The sequence below is a fragment of the Ovis aries genome, chromosome 2 (genome assembly GCF_016772045.2).
Source record: "Ovis aries strain OAR_USU_Benz2616 breed Rambouillet chromosome 2, ARS-UI_Ramb_v3.0, whole genome shotgun sequence".
Taxonomy (NCBI): Eukaryota; Metazoa; Chordata; class Mammalia; order Artiodactyla; family Bovidae; genus Ovis; species Ovis aries.
This window is the reverse complement of record NC_056055.1, coordinates 107,434,850-107,461,299: the sequence shown is the minus strand read 5'-3', so window position 1 is coordinate 107,461,299 and position 26,450 is coordinate 107,434,850. Positions and strand designations below refer to the sequence as shown.

The 26,450-nt window shown below is 44.2% G+C and overlaps 1 protein-coding gene across 2 annotated transcripts in view; it reads left to right on the top strand.

Moving 5' to 3' along the window:
• GALNT7 (polypeptide N-acetylgalactosaminyltransferase 7) overlaps positions 1-26,450 on the top strand; it is a 133,776-nt gene that overhangs the window by 83,875 nt on the left and 23,451 nt on the right. For both annotated transcript variants that reach the window (XM_015093280.3, XM_042243557.1), the window contains exon 3: positions 23,775-23,941. In XM_015093280.3, coding sequence (XP_014948766.2) covers positions 23,775-23,941 — 167 coding nt within the window. The remainder of the gene's footprint in view (positions 1-23,774; positions 23,942-26,450) is intronic.

Genomic DNA, 26,450 nt, shown 5'->3' with positions numbered 1-26,450 from the left:
CTCCACACCTCAGGGTGTGTTGAAGCTGGCAGCCCCCACCTCGTGGGTTCTGCAGTGGCCCTACCCTGGAGAGGGTGTGGCAGCGGGTGGAACCTCAGGTGCCGGGGAGCCCCGAGCCCATGTGTGCAGCGGGGCATGGACCTCTCACAGCTGAGATGCATCAGAGAGCTTGCACCTCTTCTTGGCGGATATGGGTGCTAGACATACACACTCTGTTTCCTGGTGAGGATTAAACCTGATGTCGTTGTTTAGTCACTGAGTCGTGTCCAACACTCACAATCCTATGGACTATAGCGCACCCACCCCCACCCCCCCAGCCCCACTGGCTCCCTCTGTCCATAGGCTTCTCTAGCAAGAATACTGGAGTAAGTTGCCATACCCTCCTCCAGGGGATTAAAAAACATAAAAGTCATACCACACAGTGGGTATCATGAGCCCCACTGGTCAGAAATCATTCTCAGCTGGCATAGCAGAGACCCCGCAAAAGCTCTTTCTCGGCGAGTCTCTCATCATGCAGGGGTGTGTTCAGCCCCATCCTTAGGGCATATCACCCTCTCCATTGTCCTTTACCCAGTCATCCTGTTCCATAAAGGAGGAGGCGTCCTGAATGTCAGCTTAAGATGAAGAGTTAGTTTACTGGAAAGTGTGGGATGACTGAATCTGTAATTTGCATCATTAAAAGAAGTGAAGAAAGAATTAAGATACATTAAGGCTGGGGGGTGTAATATGTGAATAAGTACTTCATAATAATAAACACCTTTGTAATTTCTAAAAACACACATCTGTTTTCCAGTTTAACCCTGTATTTCTTCTAACTCTAAGCATCATTGGAGCCTATCCTGTCATCTAAGCACGAGAACACACAGTCCTTTAAAAGGGTAGGCTTGCCAGTGAAACAGGCTCATTTCTCTGTTGTTGTTTTTCAGTAGCTCAATCATGTCCGACTCTTTGTGACCCCATCAGCTGTAGCCCACCAGGCTCCTCTGTCCATGGGATTTTGCCGGCAAGAATACTGGAGTGGATTGCCACTTCCTCCTCCAGGGGATCTTCCCTACCCAGGGATCTAACCCACGTCTCTTACATTGCAGGCATAGTCTCTGCCGCTGAGCTACCAGGGAAGCCCCATTTCTCTGTTACTATCCCTGCTAAGCGCTACAGGTCTCTCTTCTTCAGTCTCTCTTGCTGTTCTTTGGGCGGCTTCCTGCAGTATTCAGGGCACGTTTTTATACAAGGCATCTTTGAACATTTTACAGAGTTTTCCCAGCTTTTACCCTGACTTTTTATGGCTCCAGTGATTAAAGTTCTATTCTCTGGTCTAATCCTTGTTTTCAGAGCATAAATCTAATTTTAGTGGAGGGAATGTAATTCACCCTCTACCTCTTACACCTTGCAGGTTATTTTGGCGGCCAGAAGCTTTTCCCCACAGACTAGAAGTCCACCCACCGCTCTTCCCCTCTGTAGTGGGCAGGCCAGAGTGGCCGGCTTCCCGGCCGGCCGCTGTCGCTGTTCTCGTTGCTGACACACAGCTTCTGTGCACCTGCACTTTGATGTGCAGTCAGTTCTTTCTTTTACTATTTAAGAGAAAGCTTTTGTGATGTGGACCATTTTCAAAGTCTTTATTGAATTTGTTACAAAATTGATTCTGTTTTCTGATTGTTCTTTTTTTTTTTTTTTTTTTGCGCTGTGTGGCATGTGGGATCTTAGGTCCCCAACCAGGGATCAAACCTGCACCCTTTGCACTGGAAGGCGCAGTCTTAACCACTTCCCCCAGGGAAGTTCCTGCAGTCATGGTGGTGATGCTCGTAGAGTCTAGTGAGCACTGGGCGAGGAATACAGAACCATTGCTCATGGAGGAAACACATGGATTAGTTCTTACACACCTTTGGCACATTTCCATCCCCAATCCATACATCACCTCGTTTTCTGTGTGTTTTATCTAAACACACATTACTTAATGTGTACTGTCGCATCGCAGCATTGACTTCACAGCCAGCAGTCCAGGGGACTCATGCCTGCAAGAAGCCTGTGTAACACACACGCTTCCCCCTCAGTCTCAGCACAGCCTCACACATGCAGGAACCCCACACAGCAACCCCACATGGCACTGCATCCCGAGCTCAGGGGGCTATTTTAAACAGCAAACTCAGCAACCAAAAGCACAAAAATGAGAAATAAGTAGACGAAACAGACCTTAAAAAGGAGTATCAGAGGAAGCGCATCATCTTGTGTCCACTTGATCCCATTTCCCCTCTCTGCACATGCTCTCCAATAACCACGAAAACGTCCCAAGTAACTTCCCTGGTGGTCCAATGGTTAGGGCTTTGCCTTCCAGTGCAGGAGGTGCGGGTTAGATCCCTGGTTGGGCAGCTAAGATCCCACATGCCTCGCAGCCAAAAACTAAAACATAAGACCAAAGCAATATTGTAACAAATTCAGTAAAGACTTTGAAAATGGTCCACATAACAACAAGTCTTTTAAACAAATGTGCCACGTACTAGTTTTGAGTTACAAATACATTTTAAGGAGTAAGCAAATCAACAAACACAGAATCCATGAAAAATGAGGAGCTACTGTGTTCCTGCATATTGTAGTTTGGAGTACAGGTTAATCACAGAAATATTTAGTCTATGGTTAGTGAACAAAGTGCCTCGTGTCCTGTTACAGTAAATGCAAATCTTCATAACGCTGGAAATGGTAATCTGATAAACTAAATATGTTTACTGGTTAATTCATACGTGAGAGAAAATCTGATCATGGCTTTTTGAAATGTCAAGACCAAAAAGCATAGACTGTTAAGTGTTTCCATTCAGAGAACAGAAATAAATTGGTCCTGTTGTGGTTCAGGGTACCGGGTCATCCATCTCTCTTTTCTGTCTCGTCCCCGCCCACCTGCCGGCACCTCCTTCAGGGTCTTAGTGCTGCAGGGCTCAGGAAGGAGGCTGGAGTGGGGCCAAGACGAGCTCACAAAGGCTGCTGCAGTCAGCGCCGGGGCTGTGAACCAGGAGGTATTCTGCACTGTTTAGAATATGTATTAGACTTAGTGCTGAAATAGTCCCTGTCAATGAGCAGACCTAACCAGTTTCTAAGGGACTGGTGACAAGGTGAAGGTGGTGGTATCTTAGTCTCAAGCTCCAACGCTTCACTTACCTATGTGTTAGGTGCTGCATTGAATCTGTTTAATCCCTAGTAACTAGCCTCAAATTTTATCAGGAACACTTAATATGCTCAGATTTTATCTCCCCTCTTCTTCAAGAGAAGTGATTGGAATTCTGTCCAGTAGCCCATTAACAAAGCCCAAGAACCACTCGGTTCTTACTTCGGTCTTCATCTCAGAGGGGCACAGTCCAATCTAACAGACCACGACCATGAAGTCACTTGTCATAATGCAGGAGAAGGGATGGACAGCTGTTGAGGAGGAAAGTACGCAGACATGGTGCTGGGAGGTATCACATACAAGTGGGATCCAGTATCGTACCCCGCAGCTGATTGTGGGCAAGTTATTTACAAAAGTCCTGTGAAGAGGAGAGCAAGGTAATACCCATGTATGCATATTTCTAGGGCTTCCCAGGCACTAGTGGTAAAGAACCCACCTGCCAGTGCAGAAGACCAAGAAACGCTGGTTTGATCCCTGGGTTGGGAAGATCCCCTGGAGGAGGGCATGGCAACCCACTCCAGTATTCTTGCCTGTGGACAGAGGAGCCTGATGGGCTACAGTCTGTGGGGTCGCAAAGAGTCAGATACAACTGAGCACGCACACATTTGTATTTCTAGAATCTGAAAATACAAAATGCTAATGAAATGCATTTAGGAGTACAGCCACTAGTTTTGACAGTTCTGCAGAGGTGCAGAGGGTGCTGTTACTGGTGGTATGTAGGGATATGAGTCATATCACACGTAAATCTTTAAAAATTAAGGGGAGAATACTCTGGCAGTAAATACAGACAAACGTCTTTTCTTTAAACTGTGGCAGTAGCATGCTTGTCTCTGCTCCCTAGAAGAGAAACTGAACAGATTGGCATCAGCTTCAGAAAACAAGACTTTGTATAGCCAAAGGATTCAATTAAATTGCTCCTCAGAGGTCTTGCTTAGGGAAAGAAATGCCTTTTTTTGTTTTGGATAACAAGTGTTATGTGAATAAAAATTGTAGGGGGGAAATGGTTTTTGGTTTTCTATTATCTTAGGGAATGAGGAAGCTGCAGAGATGGCTTCATCTTTCATGCCTTAGGTCTTAACATGAAAGTTCACCATGGGGGTGTTTGCTCTGAAGCTCACCTGGGGCAGCAGATGTGGGGCCAGCACCATGGGCAAATAGCCAGGCAGGTCAGAGGGGCTTGGGGTGTGGGAACCAGGGTCAGCATATGTGTTACATCAGTGACATCTATTTAAACAGTACTGCTGCTGCTGCTGCTAAGTCGCTTCAGTCATGTCCAATTCTTTGTGACCCCATAGACTGCAGCCCACCAGGCTCCCCCATCCCTGGGATTCTCCAGGCAAGAACACTGGAGTGGGTTGCCATTTCCTTCTCCAATGCATGAAAGTGAAAAGTGAAAGTGAAGTTGTTCAGTCGTGTCCGACTCTTAGCGACCCCATAGACTGCAGCCCACCAGGCTCCTCCACCCATGGGATTTTCCAGGCAAGAGTACTGGAGTGGGGTACCATTGCCTTCTCCCCTTACAGTATTGAGAGGAATTTTTAAAAAATTCTCCTTTTATTTGTTTATTTTGCCTGTACTGTGTGGCCTGTGGGATCGTAGTTCCCCAACCAGGGATTGAACCCACGCTCCCTGCTGTGGAAGCCTGGAGTCAACCTACTGGGCCACCAGCGAAGTCCCTTGAAAGGAATTTAAAAACAACCCTTTTCACTCCCTGAGAAGCATAACTGAACATCTCTCAGTTTGCTTCAGGACGTCTAGAACTGTTTTAAAACTGCTTCACAATATCTAGGATTGATTTCTAAGGCCTTGGGTGGATTTTGAAGAAGTATGATTTTTTTCTACCGCATGAAATACTTCATTTCTAAGCTGGTGGTAATTAGACATACTTTTTCGGTAATGCTGGAAACATTGTGCTGGCACGTGGAAGAGCTGACTTTCTCGCCGGGATTTGTAAACCTCCCCAGATAGGCAGCTGACCCTCCCAGACGGCCTCTTCTCCTTACCCTCCCCACCCCCTGCCCAAGCTCTCAGGCTCTCACATCTATCTCTATGGCAACCTTTTCCCATCAGGGCAGAGTGTCTGCTCCGGAGACAGCTGCCCTCCCCTTCCTGTCCTGTTCTGTGTTGTCCCCGCTCTGCCCCTTCGACAGGATGGAGACCCGAGGGAGGGCTGGCTCTGTAATCAGATGGAATTTGATGGCCTAACCAGTCAGTATCCGGAGGGAAAGCATGGCAGAAGTGAAACACAGTGGCACCCACAGTTTAATGTGAGGATCTGTCCAGTATCCTCCTGTTGAAACAAAATGCACATGGGTGTAAATAGTCATGTTTTTATAAAATGTGCCCTTGCTTAAAATAGATGCACTCAGGTAAAGCCGCCCACAGAGCACGTGCTGTGGGGAATGGGGGATTCTAGGACTGGGACGCCCTCATGGGAAGGTTTTAGTAAGAAAAGAGCTACCAGAGGGTACTTCCCTGGTGGACCAGGGGTTAAGACTCCAGGCTTCCACTGCAAGAGGCACAAGTTCCATCCCTGGTCAGAGAACTAAGATCCCATATACCACACGATGTGGCCAGAAAGATTTTTAAAAAAAGAAACAAAGAAACAGAGGCCCAGGCAGACCTTTTGCCCAAGGGGTTGATGCTTACGAAGCTGCCACATGGTGTTCTGTTTGGCTGTGGTTGTCTCAAGTAGCAATGTTACTTCTCAATATTTTGAAAGAGGAAATATCTTTAACAGAAAATTTAAAACAAGAAAATAAAGATCACCTCACAGCCAGGCAGGAGCTTTTACACAGATGCTCCTTGTAGCTGCCAACTCAGTGCCGCACAGATTATTTCAGCGGGATGAATCCCAGTGGACCAGCCGGATGGAAGGATCAGTAACCCTTCCTCATGCCTAGGAGGATTTCCTTGACTCTACCCACCGTTCATCACACCTGCTGCTCCATCAGCTGTCACCACACACAGATGAGATCCCTGTTGCCCTTTCCCTTTTTTCTTTCTTTTTCTGGTAATTGTCTCCCTTGCGTGTGGTCTACCTGGAGACCTGCTAGAAACCTAGGGCTCCAAGGAGAAAAGGCAGCAAGCTGATGACTCACCTTACTTGTGATCTCAGAGGTGTTCATTCCTTGGGTTCCTTTGGCAGAGTTTAATGAATTACAGTGTTTCCCAAAATTGTGGCTTGAGATTTCCTGGCATCTACCTTCTTCAGGGTAAGAATGAACTCACCCTGTCAGTAACATCTTGTTTCTGTTCAGTCGATAAGTTGGGTCCGACTCTCCGTGATCCCAGTGGGCTGCAGCACTCCATGTTCCCCTGTCCTGCGCTGTCTCCTGAAGTTTGTTCCGATTCATGTCCACTGAGTCAGTGATGCCATCCAACCATCTCATCCTCTGTTGCCTCCTTCTCCTGCCCTCAGTCTTTCCCAGCATCAGGGTCTTTTCCAGTGAGTCGACTCTTTGCATCAGGTGGCCAAAATATTGGAGCTTCACCTTTAGCATCAGTCCTTCCAATGAATATTTAGGGTTGATTTCCTTTAGGATTGACTGGTTTGATCTCCTTGCAGCCCAAGGGACTCTCAAGAGTCTTCTCACAGTTCAAGAGCATCAGTTCTGGTTCTCAGCTTTCTTTATGTAACTTACCTTATGATAACATCTCATTTCTGAGTCATAACCCTTCTGATAACTAACTTCATCTCACTTCTGGTGCACACAAGGTTTTGTTTGTTCCCTCCAAGAGTCTGTTTCCCCAGTCCTGTGTAAGTTCTGGTGGTTCTCTGGTGGGTCAAGAGCTATCTGGAGTAACAGGCAAATTTGGCCTTGGAGTACAAAACGAAGCAGGGCAAAGGCTAACAGAGTTTTGCCAAGAGAATGCACTGGTTATAGCAAACACCTTCTTCCAACAACACAAGAGAAGACTCTATGCATGGACATCACCAGATGGTCAACACCAAAATCAGACTGATTATATTCTTTGCAGCCAAAGATGGAGAAGCTCTATACAGTCAGCAAAAACAAGACGAGGAGCTGTCTGTGGCTCAGATCACGAACTCCTTATTGCCAAATTCATTCTTAAATTGAAGAAAGTAGGGAAGACCACCAGGCCATTCAGGTATGACCTAAATCAAATCCCTTATGACTACACAGTGGAAGTGACAGAGAGATTCAAGGGATTAGATCTAATAGACAGAGTGCCTGAAGAACTATGGATGGAGGTTTCTGACATTGTACAGGAGGCAGTGATCAAAACCATCCCCAAGAAAAAGAAATACAAAAAGGCAAAATGGTTGTCTGACAAGGCCTTACAAATAACTAAGAAAAGAAGAGAACCTAAAGGCAAAGGAGAAAAGGAAAGATATACCCATTTGGATCCAGAGTTCCAAAGAATAGCAAGGAGAGATAAGAAAGCCTTCCTCAGTGATCAGTGCAAAGAAATAGAGGAAAACAATAGAATGGAAAAGACTAGAGATCTCTTCAAGAAAATTGGAGATACCAAGGGAACATTTCATGCAAAGATGGGCTCAATAAAGGACAGAAATGGTATGGACTTATCAGAAGCAGAATATATTAAGAAGAGGTGTCAAGAATACACAGAAGAACTATACAAAAAAGATCTTCATGACCCAGATAATCATGATGGTATGATCACTCACCAACCTAGAGCCAGACATCCTGGAATGTGAAGTCAAGTGGACCTTAGGAACCATTACTATGAACAAAGCTAGTGGAGGTGATGGAATTCCACTTGAGCTATTTCAAATCCTGAAGATGATGCTGTGAAAGTGCTGCTAGCAAATCTGGAAAACTCAGCAGTGGTCGCAAGACTGGAAAAGGTCAGTTTTCATTCCAATCCCAAAGAAAGGCAATGCCAAAGAATGCTCAAACTACCACGCAAATTGCACTCGTCTCACATACAAGCAAAGTAACGCTCAAAATCCTCCAAGCCAGGCTTCAACAGTATATGAACCGTGAAGTTCCAGATGTTCAAGCTGGATTTAGAAAAGTCAGAGGAACCAGAGATCAAATTGCCAACATAGAAAAAGCAAGAGAATTCCAGAAAAACATCTATTTTTGCTTTATTAACTATGCCAAAGCCTTTGACTGTGGAGCACAACAAACTGTGAAAAATTCTAAAAGAGATGGAAGTACCAGACCACCTGACCTGCCTCCTGAGAAATCTGTATGCAGGTCAAGAAGAAACAGTTAGAACTGGACATGGAACAACAGACTGGTCCCAAGTAGGAAAAGTATGTCAAGGTTGTATATTGTAACCCTACTTATTTAACTTACATGCAGAGTACATCATGCGAAATGCCGGGCTAGATGAAGCACAAGCTGGAGTCAAGATTGCTGGGAGAAATATCAATAACCTCAGATATGCAGATGACACCACCCTTATGGCAGAAAGTGAAGAAGAACTAAAGAGCCTCTTGATAAAAGTGAAAGAGGAAAGTGAAAAAGCTGGCTTAAAACTCAACATTCAGAAAACTAAGATCATGGCATCCAGTTCCATCACTTCATGGGAAATAGATGGGAAACAGTAGAAATAGTGAGAGACTATTTTGGGGGGCTCCAAAATCACTGCAGATGATTACTGCAGCCATGAAATTAAAAGACGCTCGCTCCTTGGAAAAAAAGCTATGACCAACCTAGACAGCATATTAAAAAGTAGAAACATTACTTTGCCAACAAAGGTCTATCTAGTCAAGGCTATGGTTTTTCCAGTAGTCATGTATGGATGTGAGAGTTGGACTGTAAAGAAAGCTGAGCGCCAAAGAATTGATGCTTGTGAACTATGGTGTTAGAGAAGGCTCTTGAGAGTCCCTTGGACTGCAAGAAGATCCAACCAGTCCATCCTAAAGGAAATCAGTCCTGAATATTCATTGGAAGGACTGATGCTGAAGCTGAAACTCCAATACTTTGGCCACCTGATGCAAAGAACTGACTCTTTGGAAAAGATCTTGATGCTGGGAAAGCTTGAGGGCAGGAGGAAAAAGGGACGACAGAGGATGAGATGGTTGGATGGCATCACTGACTCAATGGACGTGAATTTGAGCAGACTCTGGGAGTTGGTGATGGACAGAGAAGCCTGGCGTGCTGCAGTCCATGGGGTCGCAGAGTCGGACACGACTGAGTGACTGAACTGATGTGTCAATTATACTACATGCTAAGCAAGCAACCTGCCTTTTTAGTACCTTTATGATGGTAAACTGCTAAACATACTGGGGACTTCCCTGGTGGTCCAGTGGCTAAGACTCCTGGCTCCCAATGCACGGGGCCCAGGTTCAATTCCTGGTCAGGGAACTGGATCCCATATGCTGCAACTAAGATTTCGAATGCCGAAACTAAAGATCCCTTGTGCCACAATAAAAATCTGGCACAGCCAAATAAATAGATTTTTAAAAAACTGTTTATTTTTGGCTGTGCTGGATCTTCATTGCTGCTTGGGCTTCCACTCTAGTTGTAATGAGAGGGGGCTACTCTCTAGTTGTGGTTGGCAGGCTTCTCATTACTGTGGTTTCTCTTGTTGCAAAACATGGGCTCCGGGGCATGCAGGCTTCAGTAGTTGTGGCACACAGGTTTAGCTATTCACTGAGGCATATGGACTCTTCCCAGACCAGGGACTGAACCCACGTTCCCTACATTGGCAGGTGAATTCTTAACCCCTGTATAAAATGTATGTAGATTTCCTCATTTTGCTATAGGAACATCACTATAAGCTAGTGTTTAAGACCTTCCATAAGTAAATGTTCTATAGCCTATATTGATAACTCCTTCAACACCTAACACTTCTCTGGTGGGAAACTATTTGCTCAGTCCAGAGTAAGTTTACCATGCCTCCCTGTAAGCTTATACCTTTTCTTCAGTCATCACCACGGTCAAAATCTGCCTTTCAAAATACAAGTCCTCCACATGGTCAAGGTGACGTCCTTGTTGAAACTGGAGCACATGGAGAAGGCATATAATCACTCACTGAGCGATGAAACATGGAACAGGGGATGACTCAGTAAACATTTTAAGGAATGTTTGCAAAGTGTGATCTTCAAATCAGTGTTGAAGTTAAATTCCCAACTTGGTCTCCACACAACTGTTACACTGACTTGTGTTTTGGTACAACGCCATTGGTCTCCACTGACAGCCTCCATGAAAACAGCCCAGGAGACTCATCACTGCCTTCACCATAAGGAGGCCCCCCAGGGGGGAAAAGAATCCCATCTGGTCTGCACGCCAAGTATATTGTACTTTTTTTTGAACAACTGGTTTGTTAAACACAGCCCTGACCAGGTTTCACTGCTGGAAAATTCAAGCCAAATTGTGACCCATCCGTTCTCAGTATGGAGCAGAGGTGGGGTGCAAGGCCACTGTGCGGTCCAGGTCAGGGGGGCAGGGGGGGTGGATGTGGTCCGAGGGTCTTCTCTGTGAATGGCACTCCAGGACTGTGCATGCAGGACGCCTTGGCCTTCTGGTATGCACTTTTTATTTTTGGCTGCGCCGGGTCTTGATTGCAGCATGGGGCATCTTTAGTTTGTGGCATGTGAGCTCTTAGTTCAGCATGTGGTATCTAGTTCCCCGACCAGGGATCAAAACCAGGTCCCTGGCATTGGGAGCTCAGAGTCTTAGCCACTGGGCCACCAGGGAAGTCCCCTGGTATGTGCTTTTAAAGCCTTGTTTTTCCTTCCTCTTTTTTCCCTTCAGGCTTTCTTTCTTCACCTTTTCCCTCTCCTCTATTTTGAACTTTTATATCGTTGTATCCTGTGTGTCTTCATAAGCTTCTTGAAGTCCTTTGTGGAATAAGGCACAGCGTAAATTAATAAGTTACAGATGCAAACCAGCATTGGTCGATGCCCTTAGCATCATAATATCCAGGCCATAGCACCCAGATCCTTACTCCTGTAGCGGTGCTTGTCTCAGCTCAGATCTATTGGTGTTTAAAGTGGTACTTCTATAAAGTCAGAACATGGAATGCAAGCTCCTGTGTGAGCTGAGAGTCCAATATAGCTGGAAGCATATGGCTTCCACTGTGAAATGTTCTTTCTTATTTCCCAAGGAGTTTTAGAGAAATGCACAAGAACATATGTCCAGTACTAAGATTCCCTGCCAGATTTTTTTTCCCCTAACTTGTGGTTTGATATTTCAGATCATTAAGTAGACACATCTGTCCGAGCATGTTTTCCTTTTCAAGAAAAAAAAAAATCATTTGAAGACAGCTACCCAGTGACAGAGTCAGCTTTCTTAGTGTGCCCGGACACACTCGGTGCCCTTGGACCTGGAATCAGGCAGAAAGTGATCCATACAACTAAGTCCCACCGTCTGTTCACCACCCTGTATCCCCTGGGTGTTGAGCGAAAATAGAAATTCACTTTCCTGTTTGTTTTTAAGCATATATTGGGGAATGTGTATGTGTGTTAGTTGCTCAGTCGTGTCCAACTCTTTGCGACCCTATGGACTGTAGCCCATCTGGCTCTTCTGTCCTTGGGATTTCCCAAGCAAGAATACTGGAGTGGGTTGCCATGCCCTCCCCCAGGGGATCTTCCCAACCAGGAGATCGAACCCAGGTCTTCATGTTGGAGGCAGATTCTTTACCGTCTGAGCTGGCAGGGAAGCTTGATGTTGGGAGTACTTCTTAGTAAATCTATGGTTTAGGGAAAATAATCTTCAAGTCAAAGCATTCTCATCTAAATCTTGGCTTGTCACCAGCTGTAACTTTGAGCAAGTCGTGTAACCCTAGTGCAGCCCTGACAGGACTATTCAGGTGTGCCCGTGTATGTACCATACAGCCTGGTAGAAATGCATTTCCCCAGCCTGGGATGAAGTGAGATCATGGTCACTAAGAGGAAAAATGGCACTTATGGCAGAAAGTGAAGAGGAACTAAAAAGCCTCTTAATAAAAGTGAAAGAGGAGAATGAAAAAGTTGGCTTAAAGCTCAACATTCAGAAAACTAAGATCATGGCATCTGGCCCCATCACTTCATGGGAAATAGATGGGAAAACAGTGGAAACAGTGTCAGACTTTATTTTGGGGGGCTCCAAAATCACTGCAGATGGTGACTGCAGCCATGAAATTAAAAGACGCTTACTCCTTGGAAGGAAAGTTACGACCAACCTAGATAGCATATTCAAAAGCAGAGACATTACTTTGCCAACAAAGGTCTGTCTAGTCAAGGCTATGGTTTTTCCTGTGGTCATGTATGGATGTGAGAGTTGGACTGTGAAGAAAGCTGAGTGCCGAAGAATTGATGCTTTTGAACTGTGGTGTTGGAGAAGACTCTTGAGAGTCCCTTGGACTGCAAGGAGCTCCAACCAGTCCATTGTAAAGGAGATCAGTCCTGGGTGTTCTTTGGAGGGAATGATGCTGAAGCTTAAACTCCAGTACTTTGGCCACCCCATGCGAAGAGTTGACCCATTGGAAAAGACTCTGATGCTGGGAGGGATTGGGGGCAGGAGGAGAAGGGGACGACCGAGGACGAGATGGCTGGATGGTATCACCGACTCGATGGACATGAGTCTGAATGAATTCCGGGAGTTGGTGATGGACAGGGAGGCCTAGCATGCTGTGATTCATGGGGTCGCAAAGAGTCGGACACGACTGAGTGACTGAACTGAACTGAACTGAACTAAAGAGGAAAAATACCACTTATTTGTCTCAAACATGATCCACGGTGCTAGGATTTAACTCCCTCAAATTTTTCCCAGTTCCCTTGAGAAAGAATCTTCATGGACTCCTCCCTGCAGGCCCACCAGCCAGTGCCCCCAAAACCTGAGATCCCTGGTGCCCCCCACTTGGTGTCCTCCACATAGGGACAGAGTCACCCCGTGGAGTCGCTCTGGCACCTGCCACCTGTGAGATCCTTCCCAAGAGCACTTCTGAGCGTAGAGCACGCCCTCCACCCTTGCTTGGCTTGTCAGGAGGCTAAGTAAGTCAGAGCACTGGCGGGACAGCACAGCAGAGATGGAGGCATTCTCGGAGCGTCCTGCACGGTCTCCACCCCAGGGTTTGTGTGTGCCATCCCAGGTCGCTGCAGAGCCCCACGGCGGTGTAACTTCAGGAGGCCTCTGGCTCTTTGGAGATGGGAATTCCAGCCGCGCTCCGACTGTCTGAGGGTCTCTGGCTGCTGAACTCTTGTGGGTGAGGACTAGACAGCTGGCCCCCACTGCCTGCAGGGAAGCTGGGAAACTGCCTGCCAGAGGAGGGTAGTGGAAATGGAAATAGGACAGATAGAGGCTTTTCAGAGAGCCGGAGCTCACAGGATGCCTTGCCGTTTGTTACATGAGATACATAGAGCCGTAGTTCTTTGTAGGTAGTGGTCTTGCTGTTTGTTATGGGAGATACATAGAGCTGTGGTGTTTCGTAGCTTCCTGCCTTAGGAATCAGCCATGATGATAGAATTTCTGGTCCAACTCATTCTGCCCTGCTGAGAATTTCCCCCTTTCCTCCAATACGTTGTCACTTGGAAATGAGATAAACCTGAGCCCTTCAACTCTCAGCCCCAGAAAATGAAGCTGAGATGCAACTGCCCGGTTGGCACTCGGGGAACTTGTCTTAAAAGCTTGCACATGTGGCCAGCCTGTGCTTTTTAATTTAGATTGGACTGACTGGGAGCATCAACCCTGCCTTCTGACCACTCTGGTTTCTTGCCTCCCAGCCGTGAAATCAAAAGACACTTGCTTCTCAGAAGGAAAGCTATTACAAACCTAGAGAGCGTATTTAAAAGCAGAGACTTCAGTTTGTCAGCAAAGGTTCATATAGTCAAAGCTGTGATTTTTCCAGTAGTCATGTACGAATGTGAGAGTTGGACCATAAAGAAGGCTGAGCGCTGAAGAATTGATGCTTTCAAATTGTGGTGCTGGAGAAGACCACATATTCAGTCATACACATACTAATACTTGTATCCATTTTCCCCCAAACTCCCCTCCTGTCCAGGCTGCCACATGAGATTGAGCAGAGTTCCCTGTGCTATATACTGTAGGTCCTTGTTGATTATCCATTTTAAATATAGCAGTGTAGTACTGTTTTAATTTTAATCTCCCAGGGAAGACTGATTGAACAGTCTTGATAAGATTGATGAAAACATTGAGGAAAAGTAACGAGACCATCCTAGAGTTTCTAATAACTGAGGAGAGGGATACAAAACTCTTCAAGACAATAGAGGCAGAGTTTTGAGAAAATGATTAAATACAAAATAGTTTATCGTGCTTCAATTTTATGTGCCAAGTGAAAAGAAAGAATATATTAGCAAAGAATTATATATATATATATATATATATATATATATATATATATATATGAAGACCCCCTCCGGCTGCTCCTGTGCCCCAAGGGGTCGCCCTTTCTTCTGTAGCGTCCAGCAACCGGAGGTTACCGTGTCCGAGAGGTGTTGGCCCCTGTAATACATATTAGTTTACATCGGGATAAGAATAGAGGAGCCAGTGAAGAGCTGTGTTCCTTGTATCCCCAGACATCCAGGGGAGAGGGGCCCACGTCTGCACTTGGTCTGTATAGCAATCCCTGTTGTGAAAGTGGGAGCAGGCAGCTTTCAAAACCAGCAGGATGCTCAGATCTCAGGCTGGCCAAGCAACCTTCCAGCTGTAACCGGTTTTTCATAGTCAGCTGAATTAGATATTATTTATTGATGAAGCCTAAATACATAAAGGCTTTATATGAAACTGCAGATGTTAAAAAAAAATCTAGCTGGGACAATGTAAAACAGAAGAAAATTGCTAATAGGCATGTCTTTTTCTGTTATGAAACCTATTTTTGGCTTTTTACGTTATAGAAAAGTCACTATGAAAATTCTTAATTCTGGGGACTTCCCTGGAGTCCAGTAGTTAAGACCCTGTGCTTCCAATTCAGGGGCGCGGGATCAATCCCTGGTCAGGAAACTAAGATCCCACATGTCATGCAGCAGTGGCAATTAAAAAGGAAGAAAGAAAATTCTTCATTTCTGTCTTCTGATACAAGTACCTGGCCCACAGAGCTGTCATGGAAATATTCTGTAAAATTACTTTAGGAAAAACACTACAGGGTAAACAAAGTCCTACTGTATAGCACAGGGAACTATATTGAATATCCTATGATAAACCATAATGGAAAAGGATATGAAAAAGATATATTTCATATTCCCTGGTGGCTCAGCAGTAAAGAATCCACCAGCAATGCAGGAAACACACAAGATGCCGGTTCAGTTCCTGGGTTGAGAAGGTCCCCTAGAGGAGGGCACAGCAACCCACTGTAGTATTCTTGCCTGTAGAATTCCATGGACAGAAGAGTCTGGCGGGCTACTGCCCATAGGGTTGCAAAGAGTCAGACATGAATGAGAGGCTTAGCACACATGCATATAAATCTGAACCACTGTACTGTACAGTGGACATTAACGCAACATCGTAAATCAACTCTACTTCAATAAAATAAATTAAAACAGAAAATGCTGCAGCTTGAATCCCTGCAAACCAGTGATCTGAACATGAGCATGTGTGACCAGAGCAGGTCTGTGATAACTCACCCTGGAGCATGGTGCCCTGGACGTCACAGGGCCATTAAGGTCTCTTGGAAAATAGAGTGCCAGAAAGGAGAAATCACTCACGAGTCTATCACAGAACGCTCCCTTTTCAGCGTGGCCTCGTGTTTCCGTCCGTCCTGCTTCTTAAAACTTACTGTGACTCTATGGCAGTAAAGCAAGAGAGATGCTGCAGAATAGACGGTATGACTTGAGCACAGGCTGCTGCTTCCAGCTCTGTCTTCTGGTCCAGGCTTTGCATCGTCACCGGCTCTGACTCTGCGCCCTGCCCAGCAGCTTCCTCTCCCAACGGGAAGTCAGCAGAGCTGCCCAAAGAGCTAAACTTTGTCTTGGGCCTGCCTTCGGGCTAATGGGGGCAACTGAAGGCTTGTGATTAAAGGTCACTCGTCTGTGGGGGCTGCAAGGTCTCCCGGGACAGGACCTGACAGCCTGCAGTGTAGACCCCCTCCGGCTGCTCCTGTGCCCCAAGGGGTCGCCCTTTCTTCTGTAGCATCCAGCGACTGGAGGTTACCGTGTCCGAGAGGTGTTGGCCCCTGTTCCCTCCATCTCTGGCGTCCACTTCTGGCTCCCAGATGTACTAAACTTCATCACCTGCCTGCCCCAGCGTCCCTCCTCAAGCTTCCCCACTGTGGGCGCTCACTCATCTACACTTGGGCTCTCATGGGTACAAAGGACCCTCTGAGCCCCGGGACCAGGCGCTGGCTTAAGTCCAACACCCCATCACTTACCTGCACATCTTACCCCTTACATGGTGGCTCCTGGCAGCTCTGGATCTTAACTGTGCTGACAGCAGGTGGAAACATCTGTGCTCTCTGGCTCCATCTAGAGGCTAAAAGACTGCAAACAGGAGGTGGGAAGAGACTACCTAGCTCCCTGCTGCCTGAATATCCCCAGCATCGTTTCCATCCTACACTGCAGCCTCCCCACCTGGCCTCTCCCCTAAAGTTCAGAAACAGAAGCTAGGCTCAAGCCTCGCCTGCCATATGCTTTTTTTTAATTGGAGTGTAATGGCTTCACAATGTTGTGTTAGTTTCTGCTGTTCAGTAGAACAGATCCGCTATACGTGTATATTGTTGTTGTTGTTCAGCTGCTAAGTCGTGTCTGACTCTGCGACCCCGTGGACTGCAGCACCCCAGGCTTCCCTGTCCTTCACTATCTCCCGGAGTTTGCTCAGATTCATGTCCTTTGAGTCGGTGACGCCATCCAACCATCTCATCCTCTGTCACCCCCTCCTCCTCTTGCCCTCAGTCTTTCCCAGCATCATGGTCTTTTCCAGTGAGTCCTAAACATATATCCCCTCTTACTTGGATTTCCTTCCCATCTAGGTCACCACAGAGCATTGAGCAGAGTTCATGTGCTGAATAGTAGGTTCTCAGTTCTCTATTTTATGCACAGTAACAACAGTGTATATGTCAGTGAGTTGTCATCTGCTTTTAGTCTGTCCAGTATCCATCTGCTTTTATTCTGTCCTGCCACCTGCTTTCCTCCAGATTTTCAGCCTCCCACTGGAGGAGTGTCTGCCTCCCCTTTCTTTCCCACCCCCACCTGCCATATGGACTGACTTATTCTTGAAAGTGCCTCAAAATAGGAGCGCTGTGGGGTGGAGAGTGGACATTACTCAGAGGAGAAAACACATCCAGAGGCATTTCAAATATATCCACAAAACAATCCGAAAAATATTTATGGAGCAGCTGCTCTGTGTTAGAAGGAGGTGAGCAAAGCAGATGAGGTTCCTGTCCTCACTGAGCTTACAGTCTGGAGCCTTTTGTAGGAAAGATTCCCAGGCAAGGGCATAGAGATTTACATGTAAGAATGACCACTGTCACTGCAGAGCCAACTGAAATGTCCATGCGTAAGGAGAAGGCCGCACGGGTGATAGAGCAGCCATATTATGGAATGTTATGCAATAGCTTCCAAGAATTAGATACTCACATTGAAGAAGAATCTGTGCATACACATCTGAATATATCCGTACATATACACAGACATGTGTTTACATGTCTGCATGATTATAAAGAAATCTAAATAAACACAACTAGTAACAGTGATTTCCTCTAGGAGATAAGAGTGGACACAGCTGGGGAGATGGGCAGGAGGGAACTTTTACCTTTACTTTATAAACGTCTATCTTGTTTGGATTTTGTGCAACAAATTCTGTATTGCTTTTGTAATTTTTTTCTCCATTTTTAAAAGAGTTTTATATAATTTTAGAAGCTACTTTCCATTTATAGTTCTTACCAAATATTGGCTGTATCCCCGTGTTGTACGATCCATCCTTGAGCCCGTTTATCTTACACCCAATAGTTTGTTCCTCCCCCTCTCCCGCCATTGACCCTCCCCCGCCAGCCACTGGGAACCACTAGTTTGTTCTCTATATCCACAAGTCGGCTTCTTTTATGTTATATTCACTAATTTGCTGTATTTTTTTTAGATTCCACATATAAGTGATGTCATAAGTATTTGTCTTTCTCTGTCTGACTTATTTCACTTAGCATAAAGTCCATCCATGTTGCTGCATATGGCAAAATTTCATTCTTTTTATGACTAGTATTCCATTGGGTAAATACATATACATGTATATATATATCCACATCTTCTTTATCTATTCATCTGTTTATGGACAGTTAGGTCATTTCCATATCTTGGCAATTGTAAATAATGCTGCTATGAACATTGAATGTGCTAAGTCGCTTCAGTTGTGTCTGACTCTGTGACCCTATGGATAGTAGCTGGCCAGGCTCCTCTGTCCATGAAATTCTCCAGGAGAGAATACTGGAGTGGCTTGCCATTTCCTTCTCAAGCGGATTTTCCCCACCCAGGGGTTGAACCCAGGTTGTCTCCCACATTGCAGGCAGACCCTTTATTGTGTGAGCCACCAGGTGGCACTAGTGCTAAAGAATCCCCCTGCCAATGCAGGAGATGCAGGAAGACCCACTGGAAAAGGAAATGGCCCTCCACCCTGGTATTCTTGCCCGGAGAATCCCACGGACAGAGGAGCCTGGTGGGCTGCAGTATACGGGGTCACAGAGAGTCAAGCACGACTGAGTGATTGAGCTCTCACACAATCTAATTTACATCTTTGGAGTTATTTCCACACCTTACATGGTTGAGAGAAGATGGGGAAATTGGGCAACTCATTCTCTGCTGCCTCTTGTCCCCCTGTCCTGTAGGAATGCATGTCCCCTCCCAACGGTCTCCCTCTCATCGTCACTCTATCCTCTTCCTCTTCCTCTCCTCCTTCATCCCCTCTGTGTTTTCAGCTCCTCTCTGTCTCCCATTCAAAGTCCTCATCTGGCTTGTTTCCCCAAGCTGTCTTCTTTTGCCATAGAAATCAGCAAATTCCAAATTTCTTCCCATGATGTAAATACTTTCACCAGTTCTAGTATCTGCTGTAAATCAGAATCAATATCTGTCCCATCTGGTTCTGCTTCTTTAAGCCTAGTGGAAGAAAATTATTGCCTGAATCTCTTATCAGAGTGTTTGTTTTTATAGTTTTTTTTTCTTTTTTTGAGGGGAGATCATTGTCCCTTCCTATCCAAAATTAAACATACCTGCCCGGGTTAGTTTCTGTCCAGAAACACTCATCACATCTTTCAAGATCTGCAGTCTTCCACACTGGGTTTTTTTTTTTTTTTTCCCATTTGTTTTTTTGGTGGTGGGTGGGGGGGGGGGTGAAAAATATATTTATGCACACTTTTCTATTTCCCACACTTGGAACATCTTTATACCTTTCATTTTGCTTTTTATTTATTTATTTATTTATTTTTAACAACAATTAACAATGTTGTGACAGTTTCAGGTGAACAGTGAAAGGACTCAGCCACACATATACATGTGTCCATTCTCCCCCAAACCCCGCTCCCATCCAGGCTGCCATGTAACGTTGAGCAGAGTTCCATGTGCCATGCAACAGGTTTTTGTTGGTTATCTGTTTTGAATATAGCATGACCTTCCCAAAGTCCTTAACTGTCCCTCCCCCCCAGCAACCCTGAGTTCATTCTCTAAGTCTGTCAGCCTCTTTCTGTTCTGTAAGTTCATTTGTGTCATTTCTTTTGACTTCACAAATAAGAGATGTCATATGATAATTCTCCTTCTCTGTCTGGCTTACTTCATTCAGTGTGACACTGTCCATCCATGTTGCTGCAAACGGCCTCATTTCATTCTTTTTAACGGCTAATATTCATACACACACACGCGCGCGCGCACACACACACATCACATCTTTGTCCATTCCTCTGTCGATGGACATTTAGGTTGTTTGCATGTCTTGGCCATCGCAAACAGTGCTGCAATGAACATTGGGGTGCATGTATATTTTCAGGCCATGTTTTTCTCTGGGTTTATTTGCTTCCCTGGTGGCTCAGATGATAAAGAATCTGCCTGCAATGCGGGAGACCTGGGGTTCGATCCCTGAGTTGGGAAGATTCCCTGGAGCAGGGAATGGCTACCCACTCCAGTATTCTAGCCTGGAGAATTCCATGGACAGAGGAGCCTGGTGGGCTACAGTCCATGGGGTCGCAAAGAGTCCGATACCACTGTGCGACTTTTACTTTGACCTTTCATGCCCAGGAATGGGATTGCAGGGTCATATGATAGTTCTATTTTTAGTTTTCTAAGGAACCTCTATACTGTTCTCCATAGTGGCTGTACCAAAAGAGAAATGCAAATCGAAACTACAGTGAGATATCACCGCATCAGTCAGACAGGCTATCATCGAAACATCCACAAACAGCAAATGCTGGAGAGGGTGTGGAGAGAAGGGAACCCTCCAACACTGATTGTGGGAATGTAAACTGGTACAGCCATTACTGTGTTTTTTAACTTGTTATTCTGAAAGAGCATGTTGCCCTTCCCAACTTTGGAAAGTCTGCTTTAACTTGCCAAAGGGTGTCTTGCCCTCCCACCCCATTCCTGGGGTATCTCCAGGCTGCACAGGGCAGGGAAGAGGGGGAGGAGAGAGCTCCTTCCTATCACATAATAAGCTCATTGAGTGCCTTGTATTGATATTATATTCAATGTCATTATTAGTTCTCAGACCTTAAATAACATCTTAACCATTCATGGATGGGTATAGCTAGTACTTTTTTTTCTTTTATTTTACATTTAATAAGACTTCCTGTTAAACCCAAGACAGCCTAGATTTATGTCCTGGCTTCATTACTTTCTGAGTGATATTAAGCAGCCGTTCATCTCTGAGCCTCAGTGATCTCATCTGTAAAAGAGAGGGGAGATTAATAGTACTAACCTCATAGTGATGTTGTGAGGTTAAGTAAGTCAATAAAGTAAAGCACATGGGATAGTGTCTGACACATAATAAGTATATGCTAGTATTTGCTATTAGACTGAAAATGCCCTTCCTTGTAAGTTTTCTTCTTCACTATTTTTCAGATTTTAATTCTACCTTCCAAAGACATAGATCGTCCATCTACTCATTTTTCATCTGACTCACGTGCACACAATTCATTGCTGTGCTTTTATCTTTTCCTCCCCACTTCTTTGGTCTCGGTGCTTTTTAAATCATCCTTTTGCTCTCACCTTCACCCCATGGCTCCAGGACGCCTTCCTGGCCACCTGTCTTGAGACTGAATGAGATCTACCTGTCAAATGCACCATGGTTCCCCAGTGACATATGCAGACTTCTCTTTCAAGCCTCACCATCCTGTAGGACCGTGGGCTTCATGAGAGCAGAGAGCATGTGTGTTCCTCCATGCTGAGCTAGTGTCTAGCTCAGGAGATACCATGTACCTACTACTCCTTCAACAAGGAAATGCAGATGCAAGAAGTAAGAAAAAAAACGGATTCCAGATTCAGTCTGCATTTCTGTAAAAACAACCTCTTAAGAACAAGAGATGGTGAAGGACAGGGAAGCCTGGTGTGCTGCAGTCCATGGGGTCACAAAGAGCTGGACGCGACTGAGTGACTGAACAGCAACAAAGAGCACATACAGCTGAGAGTTTTGAAAGGGACATATACACCTGCAGATAAAGTTGTTTGCATCTCTATTGGACCAGGTCCTGTTTTAGATAATGATGGTGTAGGTTATCAAGCTGATAATGTTCGAGACTGCTTTTATGGTTTTCAATTTAACCTTGGGAGTAAGCTTATTTATTACTTCATGGACAGCTTTGGAATTAAAAAAAAAACTCTTTCTTTCCACTCATCAAGGGGAAGATAATAAGCACCAGATGCTAGTTTTGAAAACTAACTCCTGCAGAAAAAAGCGGGTCTCAAATTGTCCTTATTCGCCTGTTGTATTCTTATTATCTTGTTCTCCCATATCCAATGAGAAAAAGTGTACGTGTGTGTACATACACACATATACATCTACACACATACGCTTGTATATGCATAGTATGGGCGTGATTGTACCTTGGTATCCACCAGCAGAGAGGTTCCAGGACCCCTCTGAATACCAAAGTTTGTGGATGCTCAATCCTTGATATAAAATAGCTTAGTATTTACATCGGAGAAGGCAATGGCACCCCACTCCAGTACTCTTGCCTGGAAAATCCCATGGACGGAGGTGCCTGGAAGGCTGCAGTCCATGGGGTCACTGAGGGTCGGACATGACTGAGCGATTTCACTTTCACTTTTCACTTTGATGCATTGGAGAAGGAAATGGCAACCCACTCCAGTGTTCTTGCCTGGAGAATTCCAGGGACGGGGGAGCCTGGTGGGCTGTCGTCCATGGGGTCGCACAGAGTCGGACACGACTGAAGTGACTTAGCAGCAGTATTTACATATAACCTATACACACTCTCCCGTATACTTTTAATTGATTATTTATAATACCTAACACAATGTAGGGCTTCCCAGGTGACTAAGTGGTAAAGAATTCTCTTGCCAAGTATGAGACATGGATTCAATCTGAGTTCAGAAGATCCCCTGGAGAAAGAAATGGCAACCTACTCCAGCATTCTTGCCTGAGGAATCCCATGGACAGAGGAGCCTGGCGTGTTACAGTCCATGGGGTCACAAAGAGTTGGTCACAACTTAGGGACTAAACAAAACACAAAAACAAGGCAAGCACTATTAAATAGTTGCCCTGGCAAATTCAAGTTTTGCTTTTTGGAACTCTCTGGAATTTTTTTCCTAGTATTTTTGATTCACAGTTGGTTGACTCTTCAGATGCAGAACACACAGATATGGAGGGTTGACTCTGTGTGTGTGTGTGTGTGTTTGTGTGTGTAATGGTTCTGTGAAATTCACTGAACCTCCTTTGGTTCCCCGAGTCTTTATCAGGCCCTGTTTTGGGTTTCCTTCCAATTAGAGAAAGGCTTCTGGCAACGTTCTTCCCGCTACAGTTGTTTCAAGCAATTTTGTGTAAAATAGTTAAAGCCCCTTTAGCCAATCTAACAACTCTAAACACTATTAGAACTTTGTTTATTCATCCAGCAGTTAATTTTGGAATGCTTCCTGTATCCTGAAGTTCAGCCCATTTAATTTTTTTCTGAACAGGACGGCTTTCAAACACAGTTGTACAGTGGTTTATTCACAGCAAGTGAAATAAATCCCTTGCACCAGAAGCTCGAGTTTTAAAACAGAAAATAAACTGAGCTTGAAGACCTGAAAAACAAACGTTAATACCATCCCCAGCTAAGAAGCATAAATTCACAAATAAGTTCTCTTTGTCACAGTAAGTGCTGGTTGGTGAAGAAGTAACTTGAACATGAGTAACTTCATCTCACCGCAGCTTCTCTCTTCTACTATGGGTTTCTGTCAAAATATAAAAGGTTATATTTCATTCACTTTGGCCACCTGATACGAAGAGCCAACTCACTGGAAAAGACCCTGATGCTGGAAAAGATTGAAGGCTGGAGAACGGATTGACAGAGGGTGAGATGGTAGGATGGCATCACCAATTCAATGGACATGAGTTTGAGCAAACTCCAGGAGACAGTGGAGGACAGGGAAGCCTGGCATGCTACAGTCCATGGGGGTCTCAAAGAGTCAGACAGGACTGAGTGACTGAACAACAAATTTCATTTACTTACCTTAAAGTCAATAATATTTAATCCAACCAGAAAACATAGTCATTGTCAGTTTGGAACCAAGCATTGCAGTTTATCTCGGAATAAATATGATGAAATGTTCCTTTTGCAGATGCAAGTACTGGCATTACGATGAAAACCTGCTCACAGCCAGCATCATCATCGTCTTCCATAATGAAGGGTGGTCCACCCTCATGAGAACAGTCCACAGTGTAATTAAAAGGACTCCAAGAAAATACTTAGCAGAAATCGTGTTAATTGATGATTTCAGTAACAAAGGTAATGGCTAAGGGATTGACATTTAATCTATAAAGTAAGTTTAAATTATAAACAGTTGCAAATGTGTAATTTCAAAATACTGTAGAAATTAATGGTATCTATTGATAGCATCTATAATCAACAAGTTGGCACTGTGCCAAGCATTGTATGTGAATTAGTTTCTTTAGTCCTGACAGTAATCCTTGTGAGAGATACTGTTTATTTTCATTTTGCACTTGAAACTAAGGCAGGTTAAGTAACTTGCCAGAGGTGACAGGTAGTAATTAACAGCTGCCTCCCAATCTATAGTCTGCACATTTAATCACAGTCTTATACTATACCAATTCTTTGGGCCTTGGATTTTATAAAAATTTAGTTGTAAAGGTAATTCATTAAATGACTGAAAAAATGCAGTGGCATGTATGTTGTAATGTCACCCAAAGCCCTATCTAAATATATATATTGAGATCTATATACATTTTAATAGCTTTATTTTGCATTTGAATGATGATGCAAACATTGAATTTGACCAGAGACCATGGGCTATTTTGTTTATGATAGAAAGTATCTACTAAATCTTCCTTTGTTCTGTATTTGATTGAGGATATTTGAATAGAAGGAAACAGTGTTTTATTTTTTATTCTTCTTATGGAGTGAGCACTAATGTGTTTATGGTGACATTAGTTAGTCTTGGTTCCACTTGACAAGGGAGAGATTGAGCAACAATTTTCCAGTTAGGTGGGGTGCGGTTTTTTAAGTTAATTTTTTTTTCTTCAAATAGATCCATTATTGTAAGCTGAATATATCTTCTTAGTGACATAAATATCAAAAGATAGATAATGCTACAGTCCAAGGGACTCTCAAGAGTCTTCTCCAGGATGTTAGAAAAGAAGTCAGAACATGATCAGCATGAAAGAAAAAAAAAATTCAAAATGGCTTTAAAACAGCTTCCTCCAAAACTTAATATAGAACTCTTCCAAGTTCTAAACCAAGTTTATAAACCTCTGCTGTTTTTGAAAGGACATGACCAGAATCTTGACCTTGCACACATTATATTACCATGGAGAGAAACAGAAATATGACCTACTTACTTCCTTTCCCTCTCCTCATTATACACCTAATCACTGTCTTCAACTAATCACAGCAGAGAATTTATAATTTTAGAGTAAAGAGCAGAGAGAATGTATAAATTTTTCAGTCATCAAATGCCTTTAGCTGAGACATCTTGGTTGTAATTTTCTATGGTAGGAATATTTTCATTATGAATGCTATTCCTGTCTCAAGATAAATATTTGATAATATGTTTTTAAGTGATATTGTTGTTGCCAACAGTGTTTTAAATTTAGCAAAACTTAAATCTACAAAAATAACAAATTCCATGTCATGCTTGTACAGATTTTAAGAACCACTACATTATTAATACAAGTTAAAAAGCTCAGCATAGTCTTTAAAATAGTGAAGATACATCATAAGGTGTTTCCCATTCTAAAATCTCGTGTTCTTGCTTGGCCCAAGGAAAGAACAAAATTTTGTGGTTAAGTTTTGTCCAGTTTAATATTTGTGTGATCAGTGCTTCTGTTGTTCCAAATCTCTAACAGCCTCTTGTAACACATTTATAAAAAGCAATTACATATAGGATCTTCTTCAGTCAGAGTGCAGAGTCATTGGTTGGGGCTACCCTTGGACCCTTTAATTACTTCTCCCAATTTCAAAACAACCTTGACATCTGTCAGCCCAAGCCTCAGTAAAATTACACAAAGTTTGGTAAAACATGACTTGACTGAAAACTAGGTTTGTTTTCTTTCCCCAGTTTGTCCAATAATTAAAACTGTGAGTTATAATTTTTTTCTCTGAAAGACAAAACACTTAACTAATATAAAACCCCACAAAAGAGGTGGCTGCTCAGAAGCCTCGAGTTTCTGGAAGTTACAGTGTCCTCAAAAGGCAAGGGTTTCGGGCCTTTAAACTGAGAACACCCCTCTCCACCTGTGCCTCCAGCAAAGTGCTGCAGGGACCACGCGTCCTCGCAGGGCTTAGCAAAGGAGGCTGGAAGAGCACTTCCGCTCACAACTACTCATCATTTCCTCCCGCCTCTTATTGGTCACAGCAAGTCACGTGGCCCAGCAGTGGTCCCAGGCTGGTCAGGATGATCACCCGCCGGGAGAGATGTTTTCTGTTTGGGACCAGGATCCCTCCACCTTGGTGTTGGCGTCCATGAGACCCTATGGCAGCCAAGTTATCTTACTTGGAAATAGATTTAAAGAACAGAAACAGGTTTCTGATGATAACTATTTATTTAGATTTATTTAGATAACATATGTGAAAATACCTAATGCAGTTCAGAAGGGCTTTAGAAAAAAGCCAACTTAGGGCTGTATTGAACTAAAAAAAAAAAAGGTAAAGTAAGAGCTTTAAAAACAAAACAAAACAAAAAACGTTTTATTGAAGGGAAAATTACCAAGACTTTCTGGGGAAAAATTGCAGCTCAGCATGAGAGTTTTATTTATAATTCTCATTAAAACTGGTTGCC